The sequence below is a fragment of the Onychomys torridus genome, chromosome 23, assembly GCF_903995425.1.
Source record: "Onychomys torridus chromosome 23, mOncTor1.1, whole genome shotgun sequence".
NCBI lineage: Eukaryota > Metazoa > Chordata > Mammalia > Rodentia > Cricetidae > Onychomys > Onychomys torridus.
The window spans coordinates 50,024,690-50,047,023 of NC_050465.1; the positions used below are offsets into that span (position 1 = coordinate 50,024,690).

Below are 22,334 nucleotides of genomic sequence, written 5' to 3' on the forward strand. Positions count from 1 at the left end.
TAGATATAACCATTAAAGGACAATGGATGGGGGACACATGAAACACCACTTATTATATTTTCCATATTCTGTGATTCTATCATTTTAAATAAAAATTTAACAGAAAATGAAGTACAAATACATGTAACAGTATTGAAGATTATCAAAAGCTGGTCTCAAAAGAGGACACATTTTATAGCTTTTAAGTCTTAAGAACAGTCTGGAAGAACATGAAGTGTGTGAACAGAGAAAGTTAATTTGTGGTGACAAAAAATTGGAATAGCAGTTGTGTGTGGGTGGACAGTGGGTTGCTTTTTGACTGGTAAGGGGCACAAATGAACTTGGTGTGTCAAAACCTGTCAAGCAGTGTACCTTAGACTTGTCCATTTCATAGCATGTAAATTACAGTCTGTAAAAGCTAGAGAGAACCAGAGACAATATCCCAAAAATGATGTAATTGTTTTGAACCATTTTCTTTTACATATGGTGACTATCTCTTCCCCTACAGCAAGAGTTTTTTGAAAGCCTCTACGTCCTGTACACTGTTGGCTACTCCATCTCTTTTGGCTCCTTGGCTGTGGCCATTCTCATCATTGGCTACTTCAGGTGAGTAGTTCCCAATTACTTTTCTCCCAAAAGGAATGTTCTAATGCCTATCTGTAGAAGACATCCAATGCATACAATCTGTGTTCCCTAACCTTTTCTTATTGAGATAGGGTCTCATGTAGCCCAGGTTGGCCTCAGATTCACTGTGTGGCTAATTATCTTAGTTAGGGTTTTTATGGCTGTGAAGAGACACCATGACCATGGCAACTCTCATAAAGAAAACATTTAATTGGGGTGGATCACTTATAGTTTCAGAGATTCAGTCTGTTATCATCATGAAGGGAGCATGGTGATGTGCAGGCAGATGTGGCACTGGAGCTGAGAGGGCTACATCTTACAGGCAGCAGGAAGTCAACTGAAAGTCACACTGATGGATGCTTGAGCAAAAGAGACCTCAAAGCCTGCCCCCACAGTGACACACTTCCTCCAGCAAGACCACACCTCTGAAAAGTGCTACTCCCTCTTGGGGCCATTTTCTTTCTAACCACCACATTAATGATGCTCTACCTGATCCTGATCCTCCTGCCTCCACTTAAATAGTGCTGGAAATGCAGTCTAAATACCATACCTGATTTATATGGTCCTAGGGATCAAACCTAGGGCTTCATGAATGTTAGGCAAGCACTCTATCACCTGGGCTACATCCCAATTCCAATTTCCCTTTTTAGCTAATTCAAGATTCTGTTGGGGATGTCTTTCTGTATGCTATGAATGTGTTGCTCCAATTGACTGATAAATAAAATGCTGATTGGCTAGTATCCAGGCAGAAAGTATAGTATAGGTAGGATAAGCAGCTTGTGGCAACTTATAGGTTAATAAAAATGGGTTAATTTAAGATATAAAAAATAGATAGCAAGAAGTCTGCCACGGCCATACAGTTTATAAGTAATATAAGTCTCTGTGTGTTTACTTGGGTCTGAGTGGCTGCAGGAGCCAGGTGGACACAGGAATACAAGAGATCCACCTGGCTCTGCTTCCCACAGATTCTTAATGAAACATATTGTTAATTGTCTTTGAAAATTTATTTTCACGTTTTCTAAAACCTGAAAGCATAAAATGTGTGAAGCCTTTGGGCTAATGAATCTCTAGCTCAGTATATTTGTTTGCAAAGTGGTTGGTACTGCATACAGTTTAACAAACCTTTTCATTCGTGGTGGAGTAACTCATTTTGGTATTGTTGGACAAAAGTATGTTTGATATCAGCACATAAAATAGTATTACATTTGTGACCCACAAAATTCGATGTAATTTAAGTTGACACAAAACTATGACCAACTGAACCACACTGAGAACAGCATATATAGGATGCTTATACTACCATACCCACAGTTGTGAGTCCAGGAATTGATGAAAGAAGCAGTAGAAAGGGTAGGGGCTATAAGTGCCCCAAGGGAGGACACAGTGATTTGCACAATGCCAACCAGTGTGTAATGGTTTTGGAGGGTAGACAAGGGAGAAGGAATGTCTCCTACTGAGACCTCAAGTGATACCTAAGTACAGGATGTAAGCAAAGAACAGACACAGTAGGAGTCATCAAACCTATGTGTGAGTCAAGGAACCTTGTTATCTGAGAACGCAGGATTTCTTTTCTGACATCCCAATTCATTTAGTGAACTTGTAACAGATTCTTACTGTTGGAATTCAAGTTAAGAGAGGAAAAGAAAAGAGAAGAGAAGAGGAGAGAGAGAGAGAGAGCGAGATAGAGAGAGAGAGAGAGAGAGAGAGAGAGAGAGAGAGAGAGCGAGCACTATATTGACATTTTAGTATAGCATAGCAAGAATTGGATCCCAATGATGGTAGGTCAGAATATATTTGAAATGAATACCCATAAAGTTACATTTCCATTTGAGACTCAAGTTGTTTCTGTAAGAAATCTGATCACAACTTTTCATATTTGAGTTTACCATGTTTTCCTTTAATGGGAAGGTGTTTGGGCTTATTGGGCATTATTGTCTTCCTCTGTTCTAATTTCATCCAATCTAAATAATAAATCTTTTCTCTACATAGACGTCTGCACTGCACTAGGAACTATATCCACCTGCATCTGTTTGTGTCCTTCATGCTGAGAGCTGTGAGCATCTTTGTCAAGGACAGAGTAGCCCAGGCTCACCTAGGAATAGAGGCACTTCAGTCTCTGGTGATGCAGGGTGACCTTCAGAACTTCATTGGAGGACCGTCTGTGGACAAATCTCAGTATGTACGTGTTCTCATTTTCTCTGACTACAGAATTTTTATAAAGAGATTCCATTTCACATTCCAGTAAACATTAACTGTATTTGTCTATCTGTCTATCTATCTATCTATCTATCTATCTATCTATCTATCTATCCCCTCATGTCTAATCACTCATTTGGACTCATTTTTCAAGAACGTCCTACAAAATGCACGGTTACAGTGGAATTTGATGTATGAATCACAATGGCTGTCGTGGGTACCTTCAAATGTAAAATCTCATCAGCAAAAAACAGACATGTGGGATGTAAAAGGCTACCACACTCAGTTCCCTTGCTGTATCCTTGAAGTTTTGTGCCAACAGAAAACTCCAGGGCATGAGACTTTTCTCTAAATGCCTCAGTCTTAGAGTTTAGAGTCACACAGTAGTTCAGTCAATTTGATCATGGGAGATAATCAACTTAGATTGGCACCTGGCACTTAATTATAGTAGTGGATTGATTTCTTCCACAGGCCCAGGGAATGGCGGCCTGCATCTCCATTTCCCTTTGACTTTGTGATCCTGTTGTGTGATCCTGGCCTGGCCTGTAATTTGGTTTCCCCAGTATTGTGGAATAAAGTGACAGTGAACTGGATGAAGCAGATTCTGTGAGGGAGTCTGGCGAGGGTGAACTGAGCCCAGCTCAGATCCGCAGAACTATGAGCCCTTCTATCATCCCTTAAATGTGAAATGTTTGCTCTTTTCAGTCATTAACATTTGGTACAATTTATTTTGCTGTGGTAGTCACATGAAAAGCCCAGAATGAAACAAGTCTGTCATAGAAGCATGACTAATAGTAATATTTTTTCCTCATTTTTATCCTATTTTCTGATGATCATAGATCATTTTTATAAAAAGAATTACAAAATTTGGTAACTACTAAAATAAAAAAATATCTTACTTTAAAAACAGATTAAGTTGGTAGTTTGCAGAGTCCTCTGTTAACACAACTTGATCTACTCTCTTCAACATTCTTAGCATTCTCCTGAATGAAGACATTTCTGATTACCGGAAGGTAAATAGAATTGTTGTTTAGTGGTCTCAGGGTGGTGTTCAGCACAATGAATGTCCTAATTCAATGCAATTCTCGTTCATTTGCAACAGGTCGGGTGCAAGATCGCTGTTGTGATGTTTATTTATTTCTTGGCTACAAACTATTATTGGATCCTGGTGGAAGGACTCTACCTGCATAACTTAATCTTTGTGTCTTTCTTTTCCGACACCAAATACCTGTGGGGCTTCATCTTGATAGGCTGGGGTAAGCACTGACGTCACCTTTCCTCTGACTGGCTATGGAATTGAGTGTATTGCGCCTTGTCCATCACCAGCCTTCCTTCAGCCATTTCCCTAAAATAACCCCGCCCATCTTACCTTATTACGTTTCTTTTGTTTCATTGTTCTGTTAATGAAATGCATTTAATGAGCTTCTCAGACTTAAATTGTGGTTAGTGTTCCTAGGCCAAGTTCTCGCTAGAACTCTGAGGAGGAAGCTGGAAAGGACACGTTATTAGCTGCACTTGTTCCAACCTTCCAGGCCCATGCCTTGTGCTATGCCTGCTCTGTCGATGTTTCCTTCCTAACAGTTTTGAAGTTTGAATTTATAAGCTACAACAGTGCACCTATGATTTGTGTTTCTAGGTCAAATAATGAGAATGTTAGAGAAGCATCTATAGTACTGTTTTGACTGCATTTAACACAGAAAGTTACAAACTAATTCTGGAGCCTTACCATTCTTGGAAGGTGATTATTCAAATTACTTTTCAGTAGAGTAAATTTAAAAAACATGATATTCAGCTCACATTCCACAAATTACTTATCAGTACCGGGCAATTACTGGATCAGGCAGAATCTCAACAAGAGACAGAAAAAAGAATACTGTGGACTTGTTAAAATTTCAGGGAAAGGAAAGCCCGAGGTGGTTAAAAGAGAAGCACCTGGAAACTGAACAGTTGTAGACAGACCTAAGTTGTTACCTTAGTATTTGAATTATGAGTGCTCAGCATAGGAGAAAGGTACTAATGTCTCAGGATTAAATTGGAAGACTTGTTTTTTTCCCCCTCCTAACGAAGCAGGAACATTTCCCTTTGCTCATTTTGCCTTAAAACTGCATCTGGAAATGTGAACTAAGGAAAAGGGAACTGGTTCACTCACTGAAGGCTTTTGGGACTGACAAGACATCAGATGACTGTAATGCTGTTGTAATTTTGAAATGGTGTTTATGGGCAAAGTTTTACCTGTGAACCCAGCTCACTTCTTTCCTTTTATGAATTTCTACATCGACTGTGTGCACTACAAATTCATTTTTCTCTAATTTCTTATGGTTTGATAATGAACAGATTCAGACCCTCTCACCAGCTCTTTTTTTGGGCTCTTGCCACTCAGTGCAATCTGTTTTGCTCAGTTAAAGTTGAGAGTTCGCAGTGAAACCTGGGAGACTTGATTTCAGATCTTCCAGTGGGGGAAGAAGAAAGGATAAAAGTGACTTGTTTCTAGCAGACTTTCATGCAAGCAGAGGATTCTAACTTTCCTTCACAACTTCTGTTAATTTGCTTACAGTGATCTTGTCATTGGGATAACAAGGCAGTGAATAAGCACAGTCCTTTGCGATCTCTATTTCCTGAGGGAGATTTAAGAATGCACATTAAAGTACATAGGATCTTCACAGACATGGATATGGAGCATCTTTTGCCCAACATTAGCTTGATTTCACTAGCACAATCTCACACGACAATAAATTCTGCAGCTAGTCTATCTTCTGACTCTCTCTTTGCGACTCGAGTCTTTAAAAGATATTCTGGAGGCTGTGGTTCTCACCTACTGTGACCCTTTAATGCAGTTCCTCATGCTGTGCTGACCTCCAACCATAACATTATTTTGTTGCTACTTCATAACTGTAATTTTGCTACTGTTATGAGTTGTAATGTAAATATTTGATATTCAGGTTATCTGATATGTCCTTGTCAAAGGGCTTCTTGACCCACCAGAGGGGTTACAACCCACAGGTTGAGAAATGCTGTTCTAGGGTATATTTAATGAGAAGATTCCTGGCTCTGAAAGCAAAACTCTTTTCAAAAGTACCTATCTACATCCGGTTGTTTGATAGATTATGCTGTTCTCATATCTCAGAAACTGAGAGGCTGATTTTATTTTCACAAATCCCATTCTTCAAATGCTTACAAGCACGACATCTGCTTTGCAAAGTGGAAATACTTCAGAGAATCCAAGTGCATATTTTCCCTCAATGGCATGATTTGTCAGCTGTATTGTAGAAGGGAACTTAGTTGTTTCCTTCTGTCACTCATTTAAACTCTCTTCAGCTAGGCAAGTACTTAGAAATCTAGTACCCATGTTGTAGTGATACACTATTTACATTGGTTTTTGAAACAATAATTTTAAACAGTGCATTGAAAAGAAAGTTACAACCCGAAAAGGAACCAATGCCTTTCTGATCATTTCTGGATTAAAGACAAGTATTAACATGACCACTTTTATAAGATTTAACCATAAAGATGTAGAGAGTGGGGGTGGAGAGATTGATCAACAGTTATGAGCACAGGTTGTTCTTCTAGAGTACCTTGTTCAATTCCTACTACCCACATCAGGTGGCTCACAACAGCCTGTGACTCCCGCTCCCAGGGGTCCAATGCCTCTGGCCTCTGTAGGTAACACACACACACACACACACACACACACACACACACACACACACGGCACACACTTTCACACACACATAGCCACACAATTAAAAATGAACTTTTAAGAATGACGGAGAGGGAAATAGAAGAAAGTAAGGAGTCTTTCTCGTTCAACCTAACACTCCTTACTTCTTCCTGTCCTCATCTCACTTCTCCCACAGATGATGTTCTATTCTTCTTCCCATTTATTCTCTCATCTACATACCCTTCTGTGCTTTAATTTTGTATTTAAAAGGTTTCACTTTTAGTTTTTACTATTATGAATATGGTACTTTACTTTTATATACTTCATCTTCAACTGTCAAAAGAGGTGCCAATGTCTGCTTATTATTATGAAAGTTCCTATCCTGGGCTGCCATCCCTTCAGTGTAGAAAATATCTCACATTCTGTGTTCTTTGAAAATCACCAGCAGGCACAAACATTTCATCACCTGTATGTAATGTGTTACACGTACATAATGTGACCTCAGTTTAGAAAATAGTTTTTAACTGTTCATTGGGTGGTAAAGTAAATATAGAGATATTTGTTGACATCCCTGTCTTAGTTCATTTTATGTTGAAATAACAAAGTAGCTGAAGCTAGATAACTTGTGAGGAATAAGTGGAAGCCAGCAAACAATTCTGGAGGTCTGAGAGCATCGGCTTCTGGTGCAGGCTTCCTGGTGGGGCAGAGTGTGTGTTATGTAAGAGAGAGAGATGCTGAGAGAGGAAACAGAAGAGAGCCGAGGATACCAGGCTCTCTTTATAAGACCTGTTTTCTGAGCAGCCAGTTTAGTCCCATGAGTGTGGACACATGCTTCTGTTAGGAGCCAAAAGAAAGGACAAAGCCACGGTCTTCCTGACCTTAAAACCTGCTGGTAGCTTCTCCTTGCCGTCCACTTTAGAATGCAAACAGTGTAATGTTCTTAAGGCCCATGGCTTCTCCCAGCTTTTCCCTGCCCTCACTGCTCCACTCCTTGGAAGCAGGTGTCTGTGCATGGAGAGGCAGTGTGTACCACCCTCTGCATGATTATGGCTTTGGGAATTCCAGTCCCCTCCAAATGTGGTTTCCCCTCCCATCCCTGCCGTGAAAACTTGACCAAACGTCATCATTTTCAGATCTCCAGGGGCCATTTGCCCTTTATGACGTCACTCCTGATGAGGTGGCGTTAGGTGCACTTGTCTTGATCAGAACACTTTCTGTGTGTCTATTTTTCTTTCCTAACTGCTAATATTATAGGCATGTGAGAGAAAAAAAATCCCCGATCTGAAAGTAAATTCGGGTTCCAAATCTCTTTCTTGTTACAGGATTTCCAGCGGTGTTTGTTATGGCTTGGGCGGTGGTACGAGCCACTCTGGCTGACACCAGGTTAGTGGAAATCAAAACGCGGGTGGGGGGGGGGGTTTCTGTGGGCGGAGGCCGTCGCTTGGTTGTTGTTCCTGACATTGTTGTCCTTTGGGGAAGTCACATGAAGTGGTCTGTATTGCCCCGAAGCTGTTTACCTCCCAGGTCAGAGAACAGAAAGGCTCACAGAATAGATTCAGATGTTGAACTTTGTGTTTTATGTAATCTAAAAGACTATAACGATCAAGATATGTCTATGTCCATCTTCTTAACTTTCCACATTCAACCTCTGAGTTTGCTTTTGCTTGTGTGTGTGTGTGTGTGTGTGTGTGTGTGTGTGTGTGTGTGTGTTGCCAAGGCTTGAACTCAGGGCCTTGTGCTTTCTAGGCACACAGTCTAGCACTAAAATACACCCTTAGTCCTAAGCTATTGGAAATACAAAAGAAGTCTCTTCCAGTCTTAAAATTCTTTTTCCTTCTCCTTTTTTTGGGGAAGAGTGGGAGGCTTTTCAAGACAGGGATTTTTCTGGGTAGCCTTGGCTGTCGTGGAGCTCACTCTATAGACTGGGCTGGCCTCGAACTCAGAGATCCACCTGCCCCTGCCTCCTTCCTGAGTGCTGGGATTAAAGGCGTGTGCCACCACTGCCTGGCCCCGTCTTAAAATTCTATCAAGTATTATTAGACTAGGAGAAGCTAAACTAACTGATAAAATGGCAGCATCAGTACTTTCTGTTTCCTGGTTTTATGTACTTACAAAACAGGCAACACATTATAAGACACTGGCAATGGTGAGTTTTAAATACCAACCAACTTGCTGCCACTTAAAATCCCCGGAGAGGAGAGCTCGTATTGAGGAAGTGTCTAGATTTGGTTGGTCTGGGAGCATATCTGTGGAGGATGGTCTTAATGGATATGGGAAGCCTGATGATGACTGTGGGCAGCACAATTCCTTAGGCCGGGGTCCTGAACTATGTAAGACAGAGGAAAGCGGGCCGAGTAGCTAGCAAATAAGCAGGCAGCATGGGTGCCTTTGTTTCTTTCTGACTAGGGCTGTGATGGGACACTAGTTGAATGAGTTCCTGCCTTGGGTTGCCCTCATTAAGGGACTGTAACCCAGAAATGGAAGCCAAATAAACCCCTTCCTTCCTAACTGCTTCTTATAGGGGCTGTTGGTTAAATTGGCACTGCTGGTGCCTGGCGGAGGAGCGTGATGGAGGAAAGTCATGAGCCATAGTTACCTTTTAGAGCTTTATTGGGAGAGAGAGGGTAAGAGGGAGAGAGAGAGAGAGAGAGAGAGAGAGAGAGAGAGAGAGAGAGAGATGATCAGAGGGCCTGCCTACTTTTTAGGCTGGCCTGTGGTCCCAGGCTGATGATGCAATTAAGGACAGAACCCTTACAAGGGCATCTTATCTCAGCATCAGAAGCAGACCTGCTTTGTTCTTTCTTCATTGCAGGGGGCGTGGGGGGGGGGGGGGCGGGGACAGGGGCATGACATGGGACCTGTAACTTCATCATTCAGAACGAAACGTGGGTTGTGCAGTTGGAAAGGCCACAAAAAGAGGCACTCAAACATTTAGGATTTGCATACTCTCCAGGGACCAGCCCCTCTTGTCTCCTCTATTTTTACTGAATATGGTGGAGAGGGAGGGAGAAGTGGGTGGGGGAGGGTTGGCTTACTCACTATGATAGGATGGTACAGGTTTCCAATGTTGGTGTATAAAGTCCTACTTTCTAGTCAAACACTTGAGCCTGAAACTACAACATTCAGAAATTCGTTCCCTAGAGTGTTAAAATCTATTTAAAAACATCCGAACAGAGTTGAGTTCCTCAGCTGGGTATGATGTGGACTGTTGAAAAATTAATTTAAAATAAGAAGTCATAGCATTTTATTGAAAGTGTCTGAAATCTCACTTGCTTCTCTTATTATGTCAAAAAGAAAATTTGAAATTTTGACACTCTAACCCATCAGAGTCAATGCTTTTGATTCATTTAGAGAGAGCCGATGTTGACCTACTTCCAAAAATAATGATTTTGTCAAGAGTTGGAATTGCATGATTGAATCCCATGTGTTAGGAGACATGATGCTAAAATGTCAGTGAGGCAGAGAGAAAAGATTGTGAAGATATTATCAAATGCTAAAAACTGAAATGAAAAATGTATGGAATCCAAAAGCCTTGTAGCTGGTACATCAAGACTTTTGTTATAGATGAAGGCTTTTGAGGGTAGTGTGAGCCATGATGTGTGCAACTTAGTAACACTCTTTTATCTTTCTTGTCTACTGAATGATGTGAAAGGGAGATGCCTGTACATAATGCTGAAAATGTGCAATTCAATGTTCAGTGTGCAAGTGTAACAATTCTGTGTCTTGATTTCCATTCTGTTGAGATTCCAAGTTCTTTGGCTGTGCAGACTTTAGCTGGGAGGGACAGAATTAGTTTGACATAGGGGTTTTGTTGTTCTCTGTGTTATAGTCTTGCAACATACATGTGCAACTGATACATTTTGGTATCAACAAAGAAACCTATATATGCAATTTTATATGTACATTCAAAAGGAATATGAAATTGCACAGCAGCATATAAATTACATTTTTTTTTTTGGTGAGATAAGTGTGTTAGTGTTTTGGTTCCATTTATTGCTCCTGTGACAAAAAATACCAGACCAAAGCAACGTAAGCAGGATTTATTTTGGGTCACAGTTTGAGGTATGGTCCATCATGGCGGAGAAGTCATGGAGGTAGGGCATGAGGTGGCAGGGCATGGTTTCTGTGGCCAGGGTGTAGAGAAGAACGAATGCCATGCTCTGCTTGCTGTCTTCTTTTTATTCAGTTTAGGACTCTCACATATTGAATGGTGCCACTCATATTTAGGATGGGGCTCCAGAAATCTATCACCCATTGAGAAATGCATAGACATGACTAGAGGTTTGTCTTTTAGGTGATTTTAGATCATATCATCCTGATAATCAGTATCGGTCATCACAGCTTTCTGTTACTGTGACAAAATACTCAAGACAATCCACTTAAAACTAGGAGAAAGTTCAGATTGGACTCTCAGAGGTTTTGACTCATGGTTGTTGGGCCTATATAGTTCACCACAATGAGAAGGGGCTGTTCGCTTTATGGTATCTGGGGATCAAGAGGAAAGGGGGTTGAGACTCCTAATTTCTCCCTCAAAGACATTCTCCAACAGTTCAACTTCCTTCCACTAAACCCCACCTTGTAGAGATTCTGCCACCTCCCAGTAATGCCAGACACTGGGACAAAGCCTTTAACACATGGACAGTAATTTAAGATCCAAAATATAGGAATAAGAAAAAGTAAAAATATGATGCTTGTATTCATTTAGAAATGTACAGGCACTGTCATCATATTTAATAAAAGAACAAGAGAATGCTAGGAAGATCAGAATGTCTCAGTATAGCTGTCATCTTCTATTTTATGATTATTGAGGTGAGAATGTATTACTTGTACATGAAACTATGCTCTAAAAACATATAGTTGTAGGTACAGAGTGAAAATATTTTACCTTTTAAAAATTGTTGAAATAGCATTTTATCATCTATAAGGTATTCATAAAGTACAATTTATTGATAAGTTTATCATACAGAATTTGAAAAATTAACATTACATTTCCCCCAATTCTTTACATCATTTACTATTGGTATAATCAATACTGAGTTTTGTCGGGGTAGAAACAAATGGAAGACTTCCATTTACATGTCTTTACATTTAAAACAGTTGCTTCAAGTGTTATCTTAAACTTTCAAGTAGAAGTAATTTTAAAAAATCCTCTGTAATATTTAATCTAGTGTATGGTTTTTACCAGTACAAGCCAGATTAGGTGAGGTTGAGTTAAACCTATTTTGGATTCAATTTATGTCATTTCAATAAAGCAAATATTTAATGGCCATCTGTATTCCATATAGTCTAGGCATTTGGGATAACTCACACCACCCTGTCAGATCCCCACACTGATCTCTGACAGTGTGTTACTTAAATCTTCCTTAGGAATTAGGAACTAATTGTAACGAACAGCTAAATTGTGGGGTATTTTTTTTAACCAATGCTATTAACATAACCTATAGACGTTAAAGATGCAAATCATGGGTCACACACAGATATGAAATGAACACTTGCCAAAATGTTTAACTCCCTGTTCAATGAGGAGTAACTTGGAAGATGTTAAATTGGTTCAAATGAGACATGAATGAACCACTTATATTCATGAAAATTAATACTGAAGGTTTACAAGTAAATATAAAAACTAGTCAAGAGAACACTAATGAGTAACATCAACAAAGCTGAGTTCTTATTTCTTTGATAAGAATCATTTGTGTTCAGTTTTCTGTTGTATCTGTATAGATAATAAGCTGTGAAATAAAATTGCTCTAACTTCTGAAAGAGCTAGATTTTTATTTTTGCCAAAAACTTCTTAATTATCATGTGTTATTTTGATGCTAATACAAGCAAAGTATCATTGTGCCACACTTAGGCAACTGGTTTTGTTTTGTTTTGTTTTTTTTTTGGTGGCTGTAGAAACAAAGGTCTCGACTTGACCACTATAGAAGTAACTTCCTCATATTATAACACTCATGTACAGGCTCCTTCATGGTAAGGAAATCAAGATTTATAATGTGTTTTCAGTGGTTTGGATACTGCAGGATCAGAATCTTAAAAATGTTTTTGTTTCTCCAAAAGAAGAAGCTGGGGCTAGAGTTGATTCTCATTTATTTGTTTGGCCAAAATTATTCATTAAGTTTTCTTTTCCTTCCTTCCTTCCTCCCTCCCTCCCTCCCCCCTCCCTCCCTCCCTCCCTTCCTTCCTTCCTCCCTCTCTCCCTCCTTTCCTTTCTTTTGCACCTCAGGTGTTGGGAACTTAGTGCTGGAGACCGGTGGATTTACCAGGCTCCAATCTTAGCCGCTATTGGGGTAAGTTTAAAAGTTTTTGTAGCTTCAATAAATAATAAACAAACAAAATCGCCACTAAAACTCTGGGCAAGTTTGCCTGTTGCTTTATTGTACGGTAGGTTTTTAGGAACTTTTACACCTATCACAATAGCTGGGGAAGTCAGGGCTGGTGGTCAGCCTCCATTTGTGGCTGTCATTAAGTCTGGTGCAGGCACTGGTTGCTGTTCTTTGAATCAGGGTAACCAGGTGGCACCTGGGAGCATTTCTGAGGCTTCATTACACACGTGAATATTTACACATGCAGGGATTTATAAGGCTCTAAATTACAGCCTCCTTTTCATCGATTGCATCCGGAGTTAATGTTCTCAAAATACCTATTAGTAAATGGAGGTGGTGAGAAGCGAAAAGCAGAATAACAGCAGAGCAGAGGAATTTGGGGAAAGAAGAGAGATAGTGAGATCCTCTCTAGAGCTTTGTCTGACTCTTCTGTTTGTCTTGCTTGCTCCATGGACATGGGTCGGGTCCCTCAAAAGAGATGCCCTACAAAACCCTGTCCACAAGGTAATGGAGAAAAAGGCTAGAGCTGGCATGTACTGCAAGAGACCCATGTGCCTGAATGTTTCTACTGTGTATTGTGTCTGGGTTGCCAAGGAAAACAAAATTACACATCTGGGCCAACAAGACTCAGCAAAATGCTTACTTTTCACTTTCCCAGATGATTCCATGGGATCAGCTTCTCTGTGGTTTGATGAAGAAATTATGCTAGCTTATATTCACTTGGTTCTTGCATGTCATACAAGATGATGCACGTCCTAAAAACACATATGCCAGATAGATGTTAACACATTAGAGAGTAATTCAAAAGCCCAACGACTACTTTTGCCTTTCTTTGATCATGGTATTCTCTCTCTGTCCCTCCCTCCCCCCACTTCCCTTCTTCCTGCCCCCTCCCTGCTTCCCTTACAAGTGTCAACCACTTTCCCTGCCTGGGACCATACTGTATACGGATGGGCAGCTGTTCATATGTCTAGGCACTTCTAGACAACCAGTAGGGGTTTATGTTGCTTATAGGAAAACTGGTTAAAGAAGTCTTGCAGGTCAAAAAGAACCTTTACCCGAGGCCTGTGGATGTCGATGCTTAGAGAGGGGAACAAAACGGTGCAGGGATAGTTCAGGAGGGCACTTTGAACCTTGCCATTGGATTGTCAACTTAGACCGTGTCTCAGACGTTCAAAAACTGTGTCTGGGGTAAAGGAACAAGTGACTTTAATAAATTCTTGCCTTTTAAAAGTAAACAGAATGCTACCCTGTCAATCTAGTGACAACCCAGAATGGCAGTGTGTCTCTGAGACTGCATCTGTGACCCTGAAGGGAACAGCAGACTCCACAGAGTTTGCTGTTCTCTGCTGATTTCTCCTTTCTCACGGAGCTCTCCACACATCCAAACTGCCACCCTCTGTCTTTTCCAAATTTCTACTCTCTCCTCTGAGTGTTTGCTCCTTCGTGTCTTATTATTGTCTTTTTAAGGGGCAACAATGTATATCTTACTACTTTTGTGTTTTCAGTTAATGTTCCAAAATACATCTGTTCTATTGCAGCAGCTGTTTGGTTTTTTTTTTTTTTTTCATTTGATAAAAGGAAGGACCCATAAGTCCAAGAGCACTTTATAGAATTGTCAGAATCGAAGTAAAAAAGCAGTAAACTATTGGGCATAGTCCATGGAAACAAATAATTTTTTTTAACCCAAAGTCTTGTCTGTTTATTGGCTGAAGTTGCTATCATCAACATGAATGAAGAATTTATTCGCAGAACTTTCTAAACTAAAATGAGAAACAGCCAATTTAGAATTAAAAAAATTACAAAATTGTCACACTGATAAAGGACTATGGAGGACATTTTTTTTCAACTAAAAATCACAAAGCAATCTCTCTCTCTCTCTCTCTCTCTCTCTCTCTCTCTCTCTCTCTCTCTCTCTGTGTGTGTGTGTGTGTGGGTAGGTACCTGTGTAGGTGTGAGGTTCTCACATATATATGGAAGCCAGAGGTTGTTTGGTGTCTCTTCAACAGTTCTCCATCATATTTGTTTTGAGCTAGGCTCTCTCATTGAACCTGGAGCCAGCTTGCTGATTCAGCTGGCTTGATCGGCCAGCAAGCTCCAGGGTTTCACCTGCTACTGCTCACTAGGCCTGCAAACACCTGACTTCTTCTCCAGAAGTTACAGGGGCTTGAACTCAGGTTCTTATGATTGTAGGGCAAGGGCTTTACTGAATAAGACATATTGCAGCCCAAGAATCCTTGGCTACTATTTCCAATGTGATGAAGTTCTTTTAGTCAGTCTTATAAATCATAGAAGAGATTAGAGAATAAACTTTTTATTCAGCGAGAATTGGCTTCAGGGTTCATTATTCTAACTCAAGGATAAAAGACATTCCTCCAGTCTTCATGATTGACTGAGTCTGTGAATGTATCAGAAAGTTCTCATTAGATGCCAGAAATTATACTGGCAATCAATGTCTTCCTTATTTCTATCAATAACCTGGAGAAAGTTGAGTTAAAAGAAAGACAATTTAAAAAGACAAGGAGAAGCCTAAGGAAAAGAAAAGCTGGAGCTACAAACAGAAACCCTAAGGCAGAGTTTATAAACCACAGGGATAAATAGCCAAACTAATGGAAACACATGAACTATGAACCAATAGCTGTGGAGCCCCCAGCTGGATCAGGCCTTCTGGATAAGTGAGACAGTTGATTAGTTTGAACTGTTTGGGAGGCCCCCAGGCTGTGGGACCTGGACCTGTCCTTAGTGCATGAGCTGGCTGTTTGGAACCTGGGGCTTATGCAGGGACACTTTGCTCAGCCTGGGTAAAAGGATGAAGGGACTGGACCTGCCTGTACTGAATCTACCAGGCTGAGCTGAATCCCCAGGGGAGTCCTTGCCCTGGAGGAGATGGGAATGGAGGGTGGATTGGGGAGGGTGGGAGGAGGGAGGACAGGGCAATCCGTGGCTGATATGTAAAATTAAATTACTATTTAAAAGAATAAAGTAATAATAAAAAATAAAATGAGGAATTATCCTAAGAGTCAAGAGATAAGCTGTAACAGACAGCTCCAAATAGGAAGGGCCTGTTTGGATGACCACACTGGATATATCACCTCAGATATAAGATTACTAGTGGAAATGGCTGAGAGGAATCCTGAAAGCACCCACAATCCCACAGAGTCAAGTGTGAGAAGACACACAGCAGACCCAGTTCAATGTGTGTTAGAACCTAGATTCTATAAGAAGTGATTATTTTACTTCAATACTGAAGACCAGTACTTTATAAGAAAAATTGGCCGTTAGAAAATGAAAGGTGATTTTATATCTATTTCAAAAGAAGGTAGAGATTAATAACAGAAAACCACAAGCAAGAAAATTAGTGACTAATAGGGTGGCTTTATTCATCCATTCATTCATTTAGTAATTTGTGAAGATTGGTGGTGGTCTGGGGAGAAATGTGTTGGTTCTGACTCCATGTTCTGTGTGCTAGCATCAGGAACTGAGGATGAGGAGTGCTGGGGATGGACCTTGAAGAGGTTTTTATGTCTCATAAGAAATTGAGACAGAATTCTGCAAGTGGTAAGAATGCAAGGTTTTCACACTGAACCCATGGAATCAGAGCTCCCATTCAGAAAGTCCTTGGGGCTTGGAGGGGACTAGCAATGGGACGATTACGTAGTAATGATACTGAGGGCCAGTGGGTCTCAGTGGTCATGATGATACTGGAGGGTGGTGAGAACCTGCTGGAAGTTCCGAGTTCTTGAGTCCCAGAATAAACAACTGGACAACAAAGACTGGTGTTCCCATAGAGTGATAAAGGATAGACTTCAGTTTCTAGACCACAGTAGTGTTATAATGTTTGTGCATGTATACCTGTAAGCGACTTTAGACATAGCAGGCCTCTCAGAGACTCTTCGGTTCCTGACCCCATGATCCCCAAAGACACTTTGAGTGGTCCTCTGGCTATGCAGAGCTTTCTGATGATAGAATATTCTTTCTTCCTGCATGCTGGCATGCTATCACTTTGATATTATAAAAAAGACTGTGGAAGTGCATACCCCAAATTAATAAATTATCTTCCAGTTATATAAATTATAATCTCAAAAAGTAAACAAGGGAGGAAACAAACAAACATTTTTTTTTTTTGGTATGAACTGTTTTTGATAGTAGAAATCTTTATTATGTCCTCAAAGCAGAGGTATCTACATTCTGAAAAAGTGAGCCAGCCTTTACTTTTGTAACTTATCTAATAAAGTATTTCATGACTCACCTTCTGCTCACTGAGGAAAAAAAATACAAAGTAATATTCTTATTTTTACTTTCATTTTCTTGCTTCCCATGTGAGGCCCCGTTTCCAAAGTTAATAAATATCTGATTAAAGAGAAACTGGCTTCCCAGTTACTTTCCATGGCGATTCATCCAGCCAGGCAGTCACTCAGCACCCATGTTGGATGCTGACTGGGTCTCTTCTCACCGAGTCTGTGCAGAGGTGTGAAGAGAGGGAGAACATTGGCACCATAGTGCGTGGCTTGACTGTATAGCTGTCATTTGTATAGCTATAGGTTGTTTTGAGATAGGATATTGCTATGTAGCCCAGGTTGATCTAGAACTTCTGATCCTTCTGCCTCTGTGCTGAGTTTACAGGCAAATACCATCAGACCTGGCCTATCCAGCCCATTTTTTTGTCTGCACCTGGACATGGTATGAATCCCTATGGAGGTCTGGCCTGTCTTGGGTCATAGAGACTAGACTCTTTGTCTAGACTGCCTTTATTAAGGTTTTCTTCATTCAGTTTTTACTCTGTGGTTTGCAGAATATATATTTATATATCCCCCAGGCCAATGTAATGAAGCATCTCTACCGTGTTTCCCTCTTGGTTTTATGACTAAAGGTCTTACATTTAAGCCTTTAGTATAACTGGGAGACTGTTTAGTCTGTGGTGTGAGACAGGGGCCCAATTTCATTCTTCTGAAAATAGATAGCTAGTTTCTTCAACACTATTTATTGAAGAAATTCTCTTTTCCATGTTGTGTATTCCTCACTTTTTTCTTGAAAATTATTTGATCATAGATGCATGGGTTTACTTGTGAGACCTCTAGTTCCAGTGGGCCACCTGCGTTTTTCTATGATACTGCCACACTGTTTTGATTACTGTGATTTTGTAAAATAGTTGGAAATCAAGTAGTATGCTTTCAGATTTGGTCCTGCTCAATATTGTTTCAACTATTTAAGATTTTAGGTACTCTCAAGTGAATTTTAGGATTTTTTTTTACTACTTCTGTGAAGAATGTGTTTGGAATTTTGAAAAGGATTGCATTGAATACAGGGATCTCTCTTGGTAGTACAGACATTTCCACAAATTAATTCATCCAACCTATTAACATATTTTCTCATTTACCTGTGTTTTCTTTAATTCCTTTCAATAGTATTCATTACTTTCAGTTTCCAAATCTTTTCTTTGGTTGACTCTTTACTGTCTTATTTCCTTTTTGTTATTGTGATCCAGATTGTTGCCTTATTTTCTTTTTTTTTTGTAGTTTAATGTTTGTGCAGTTTATCAATATTTTAACAGCTTTGGGCCCTACTCTGGAAAGTAAGTGCTCAGGCTACATCTCTCTACAGTCACTGTCTTTTCATGGATTTCACGCTAGATGGTTATCCTGTAGCTTTGCTCTCCAATCATTTTGTTGTTTTAAACTTTTTCTTTTCTTTCTTTCTTTCTTTCTTTTTTTTTTGATTACCCAGCACTTTTCTTTTGTTATGATGATAGGAATGAGGCTTTGCTATGGAGGAAATCTCTCCCTCTCTCCCTCTCTCTCTCTCCCTCTCTCTCTCTCTCTCCCTCTCTCCCTCCCTCCCTCCCTCTCTCTCTCTCTCTCTTGATGTGTGTCTGTCTGTCTGTCTCTCTCTCTCTGTGTCTGTCTGATAGCTGGCCTTTAACTGGCTAGGCAACCAATCCTGTCTCTTCCTTTCAAGTGCTGGGATTACAGGTGTGCATCACCATACCTGGTTAAGGAGGCACAATGAAAACCAGACCCTTCTCCTGTTAATGAAATGCTGCCTGCAAAATTGTTTCAGGAAGAAAGCACTTTTAATGTTAAGTTATTAAACTAGAGCACCATGTGCATGGTAGGTCATTTGCTAACATTTGAGACTGCAATGGCAAAGAAATCTTGTTCTTTTTTTATGGCTAATCAAAATAAAACTTTGAATAGGTGTTTTCAAGATGGACAACAGCTGATTTTCACATAAGAGGGCTCATCAATGCCATTTGGTGCATATGAATCATCCTAAACTTGGTTCGACTACCTGTGTTTGTTAACTACCTTTATGCAGAGGCAAAATAAATTTCTCAATGCTTTGTGGCAGAGGAGGTGGCTTTGAACATTGAAGATGTCCACCTGCAGAAGTTAGGCTTCTTCTCTCCCCTAGAAACCAGGAGATAGGAGCTATCTCCTTTGACGCTTGTATTTTAAAGAACTGGTTCCAAGGTTTTGAGAAAGACACCCTTGGGTCTTCAATATGATAAAAGACCTGTCTGATGAACAAAAAAGATTTATATAGATTTTGAAGAGATGAGAATGTGCTTAAAAGTTTTCTTAGGTAAATGGTATGAGGAAAAGGAGGGAAGGAAAATCTCCTCCCCCATTTTCCCCAGGGACAATAAAGCCTCTGAGTTTTAATATGTATTTGTGCATATCCTAACTCTGTAGCAGAAATTTTCAGGTTATTCTGAATGTTAAACTGCTTGCAGTGACTTCTAGGAATACTTCCCTATGTATTTACCTCCTGGGATTCCAGACCTTTGGGGATTTCCATGCCAGGCATCCCATATCCTCTAACCTACAAAAGGGAGAGTGAGCAGAGAGCTCCATCGTAGTGTACAGAGAGTGGTCCTTCTTTTTCTGGGCGATTTGGTGTTGTGAAAGCAGAAAGGATGAAGATAATGGCAACAAATATGACACAGTGCTCACCATGGGCTGGGTACAGGTGCAATAACTCTAAATAAGGAAATGGACCAAATTGCTTAGCTGCCAAGTGAGGAGAGTTGAGATTCTAATGTGAGACTATAAATTGTTACCTGGTGACTCCAGGCATCTTTAATAGAACCCCAAATCCCTGAGTGTGTAGAATGGACTCTCTTGCTTATGCTCACAACCTTTACACAGCTGTTTACCTGAGCTGGAACTTGTCCAGGTCTGTTCCACATGACTTTCTGAGTCCTTGGAAGGCTAGGGTGTGTTTCTTTTGCTTCCTTGGAGTATCATATCTTCAATTTGACCTTTTGCATGGTCCCAAACCTCCAAGAAACAGAAGGCTTCTGACTGACTGTTTACTGTCTCCTTGCTCACTAAGCTGCATGGTATATGTAAATAAATATAATATTGTCTCTTAAATCTCTACATTCTTAATGCATTTTGAGAGTTTCCTGGAACACAGTGGCCAATGGATCAATAGTAGTTTAAAGAACCAACCACCCATACAAAGTAGATGTCCGTGGGGACTGGGACAGTAGAAAGGCAAAATAAGGAAAAGCACATACAACTATAGAAATTCCAAGTCTTTTTCACCAGATCTTTTTCTGTCTAGGGAGGTAAACTATAGCTGTGCTGAGAAAGGTAAAGGTCGTACAACAGTGTGACAAAAAGAGACAACCTGTGTTTTGACCCTATTTATTTCACTTTAAATACATGCCAAATCTTATCTTGAACAATTTTTATAAAAAACATTTTTTTCCATTTCAATAGGTATATTTATGCCTTAAAATGGGAGGGCAGAGGAATCTGTGGCTAAAAAATTAAATTAATTATAAAATTAAAAAAATGTATTTCCTTTACAATATCAGGTTTCTTTTCTTTATGGCTTTTCATCCAAGTGTGCCACAGCATTACAAAAACAGACACACTCCAAATTGGGTCCCTAGCCTAATTCTGGCTTTGGCTGTTGTAACGGTGCGGCTTCTCTTTAGAATGCTTATATTTCTGAAAGTAGAATCAGGTAGAATGGGGCCAGAATTTCTCAGTGACATGCAGAGCAAATTGTGTTTAAGGCAATAAAGGAGTTCTGGGCAGTCAAATGTGTAAGGGAACCCAGGTTTCCAGATGAGCACTGACTTCAGCACAAATGCCAAAGCATTCTATTGATTTTGCAAGGGTGGGACTGATAGCCAAGCACTGATGTTTTGTTTCCCCTCATTGAAATCTTCAAGAGAGTCAGCCAGTCGTTAGAAAATAATGCTTTTTATGAAAACGAGCACCCCCAAATGTGACAGTTGGTTATTAAGCTCCCTGTCTTTATGTTGATGTGAATGACTTTCAAATTCTCCTACAAAGCACTAGAATACTAGAGGAATATGTTTTAATTAACAACAGATAAACCAGGCATGGAAATGGTGCTTGCCCATTATCCTAGCACTCTCCAGGCTGAAGCAGGAGGAACAAAGTTCAAGGTCATTCTCACTGGGCTACAAAGAGAATTCAAGACGAGTTTGGGATACCTGGGATTCTGTCTCAAAAAGTGAAAACCAACAAGCAAACCAGAGGAGGACATACGTTTAGATGCTGTGGCTTCCAGAGCCTCATCAGAAAGTACGGGGATGGCCAGTTGGAAGAGCAGGGGAAGCAACAGGCAGGGCCAGTCAGGCCTGGAAGAAACAATGAAGACACAATGGGCAGATTCAGTATGTGCTCAATAATCTGGGGCTCCCCCAAGACACTAAGACCTGAGTGTAAGGACTGTCCCAGTGGAAAAGAATTAAAACCACAGCTAGATCGAGTGAGAGGTTGAGCAGACTGCTATGGGGCCCTTGGAGATGCTTTGAGGATGCTCCTGGTGGGGTAGAGAGTGGCTTGGGTGTCTCTAGAAATCTGAGACACTGGATTCACAGGCGAAGGGAAAGTAATGTTGTCTGTGCCAGGAATGAAGGCAGACTGCAAACCAGGTAAGAGGTCAGTGGGCAGGTGGGTGGAGTCATGACTGAGCTAACGTAAGTTGCAGTTTTCCATGAAAGTGTGGGGACACAGGGAGAGATTTAAGGGAAGTTAGGGATTGGAGTTGTGTGGTTTCCCCACCCTTGTACCATGCTGGCCTTGAACTCACTGTAGCTGACCATAGCCCTGACCTCATGATAGCCTCACTTCTACCTCTTGAGTGTTGAGATTACAGATGTGCATCACCACACCCATCTTCATCTTTTACAAAAAGGAAATGTACATTTTATTTATTTATTTGTATGGAAGGCAGGCAGGGCGTGTACACATGCTGTGGTTGTATGGAGGTCAGAAGACAAGTGGGCTGGTTCTGTCTACCATGTGGATTCTGCAAACTGAGCTCAGATAATCAGGCTTGGCAGCAAATACCTTTACTCACTGAGCCATCTTGATTCCCTCCCCCGCCCCGCTCCCTTTTTGTGGTGCCGGGAACCAAACCCATAGCTTGTGTGTGTTATTTGAGCATTCTACCAACTGAGCTATATCCTCAGCCCGAGATAGGAGTTTTGAAAAGACAGTAGAAAATTCTGGAGACATCATGTGGCCAGATTAGGTGAATTTATATGGAAGAGCTGATGCCTGTCT

The 22,334-nt window shown here is 40.5% G+C and overlaps 1 protein-coding gene across 1 annotated transcript in view; it reads left to right on the forward strand.

Moving 5' to 3' along the window:
* Positions 1-22,334, forward strand: part of Pth2r (parathyroid hormone 2 receptor) — a 77,921-nt gene that overhangs the window by 36,082 nt on the left and 19,505 nt on the right. Inside the window, exons 5-9 of the mRNA XM_036173472.1 lie at positions 488-585; positions 2,593-2,782; positions 3,902-4,055; positions 7,780-7,840; positions 12,681-12,744. Of these exons, the coding sequence (XP_036029365.1) occupies positions 488-585; positions 2,593-2,782; positions 3,902-4,055; positions 7,780-7,840; positions 12,681-12,744 (567 nt within the window). The remainder of the gene's footprint in view (positions 1-487; positions 586-2,592; positions 2,783-3,901; positions 4,056-7,779; positions 7,841-12,680; positions 12,745-22,334) is intronic.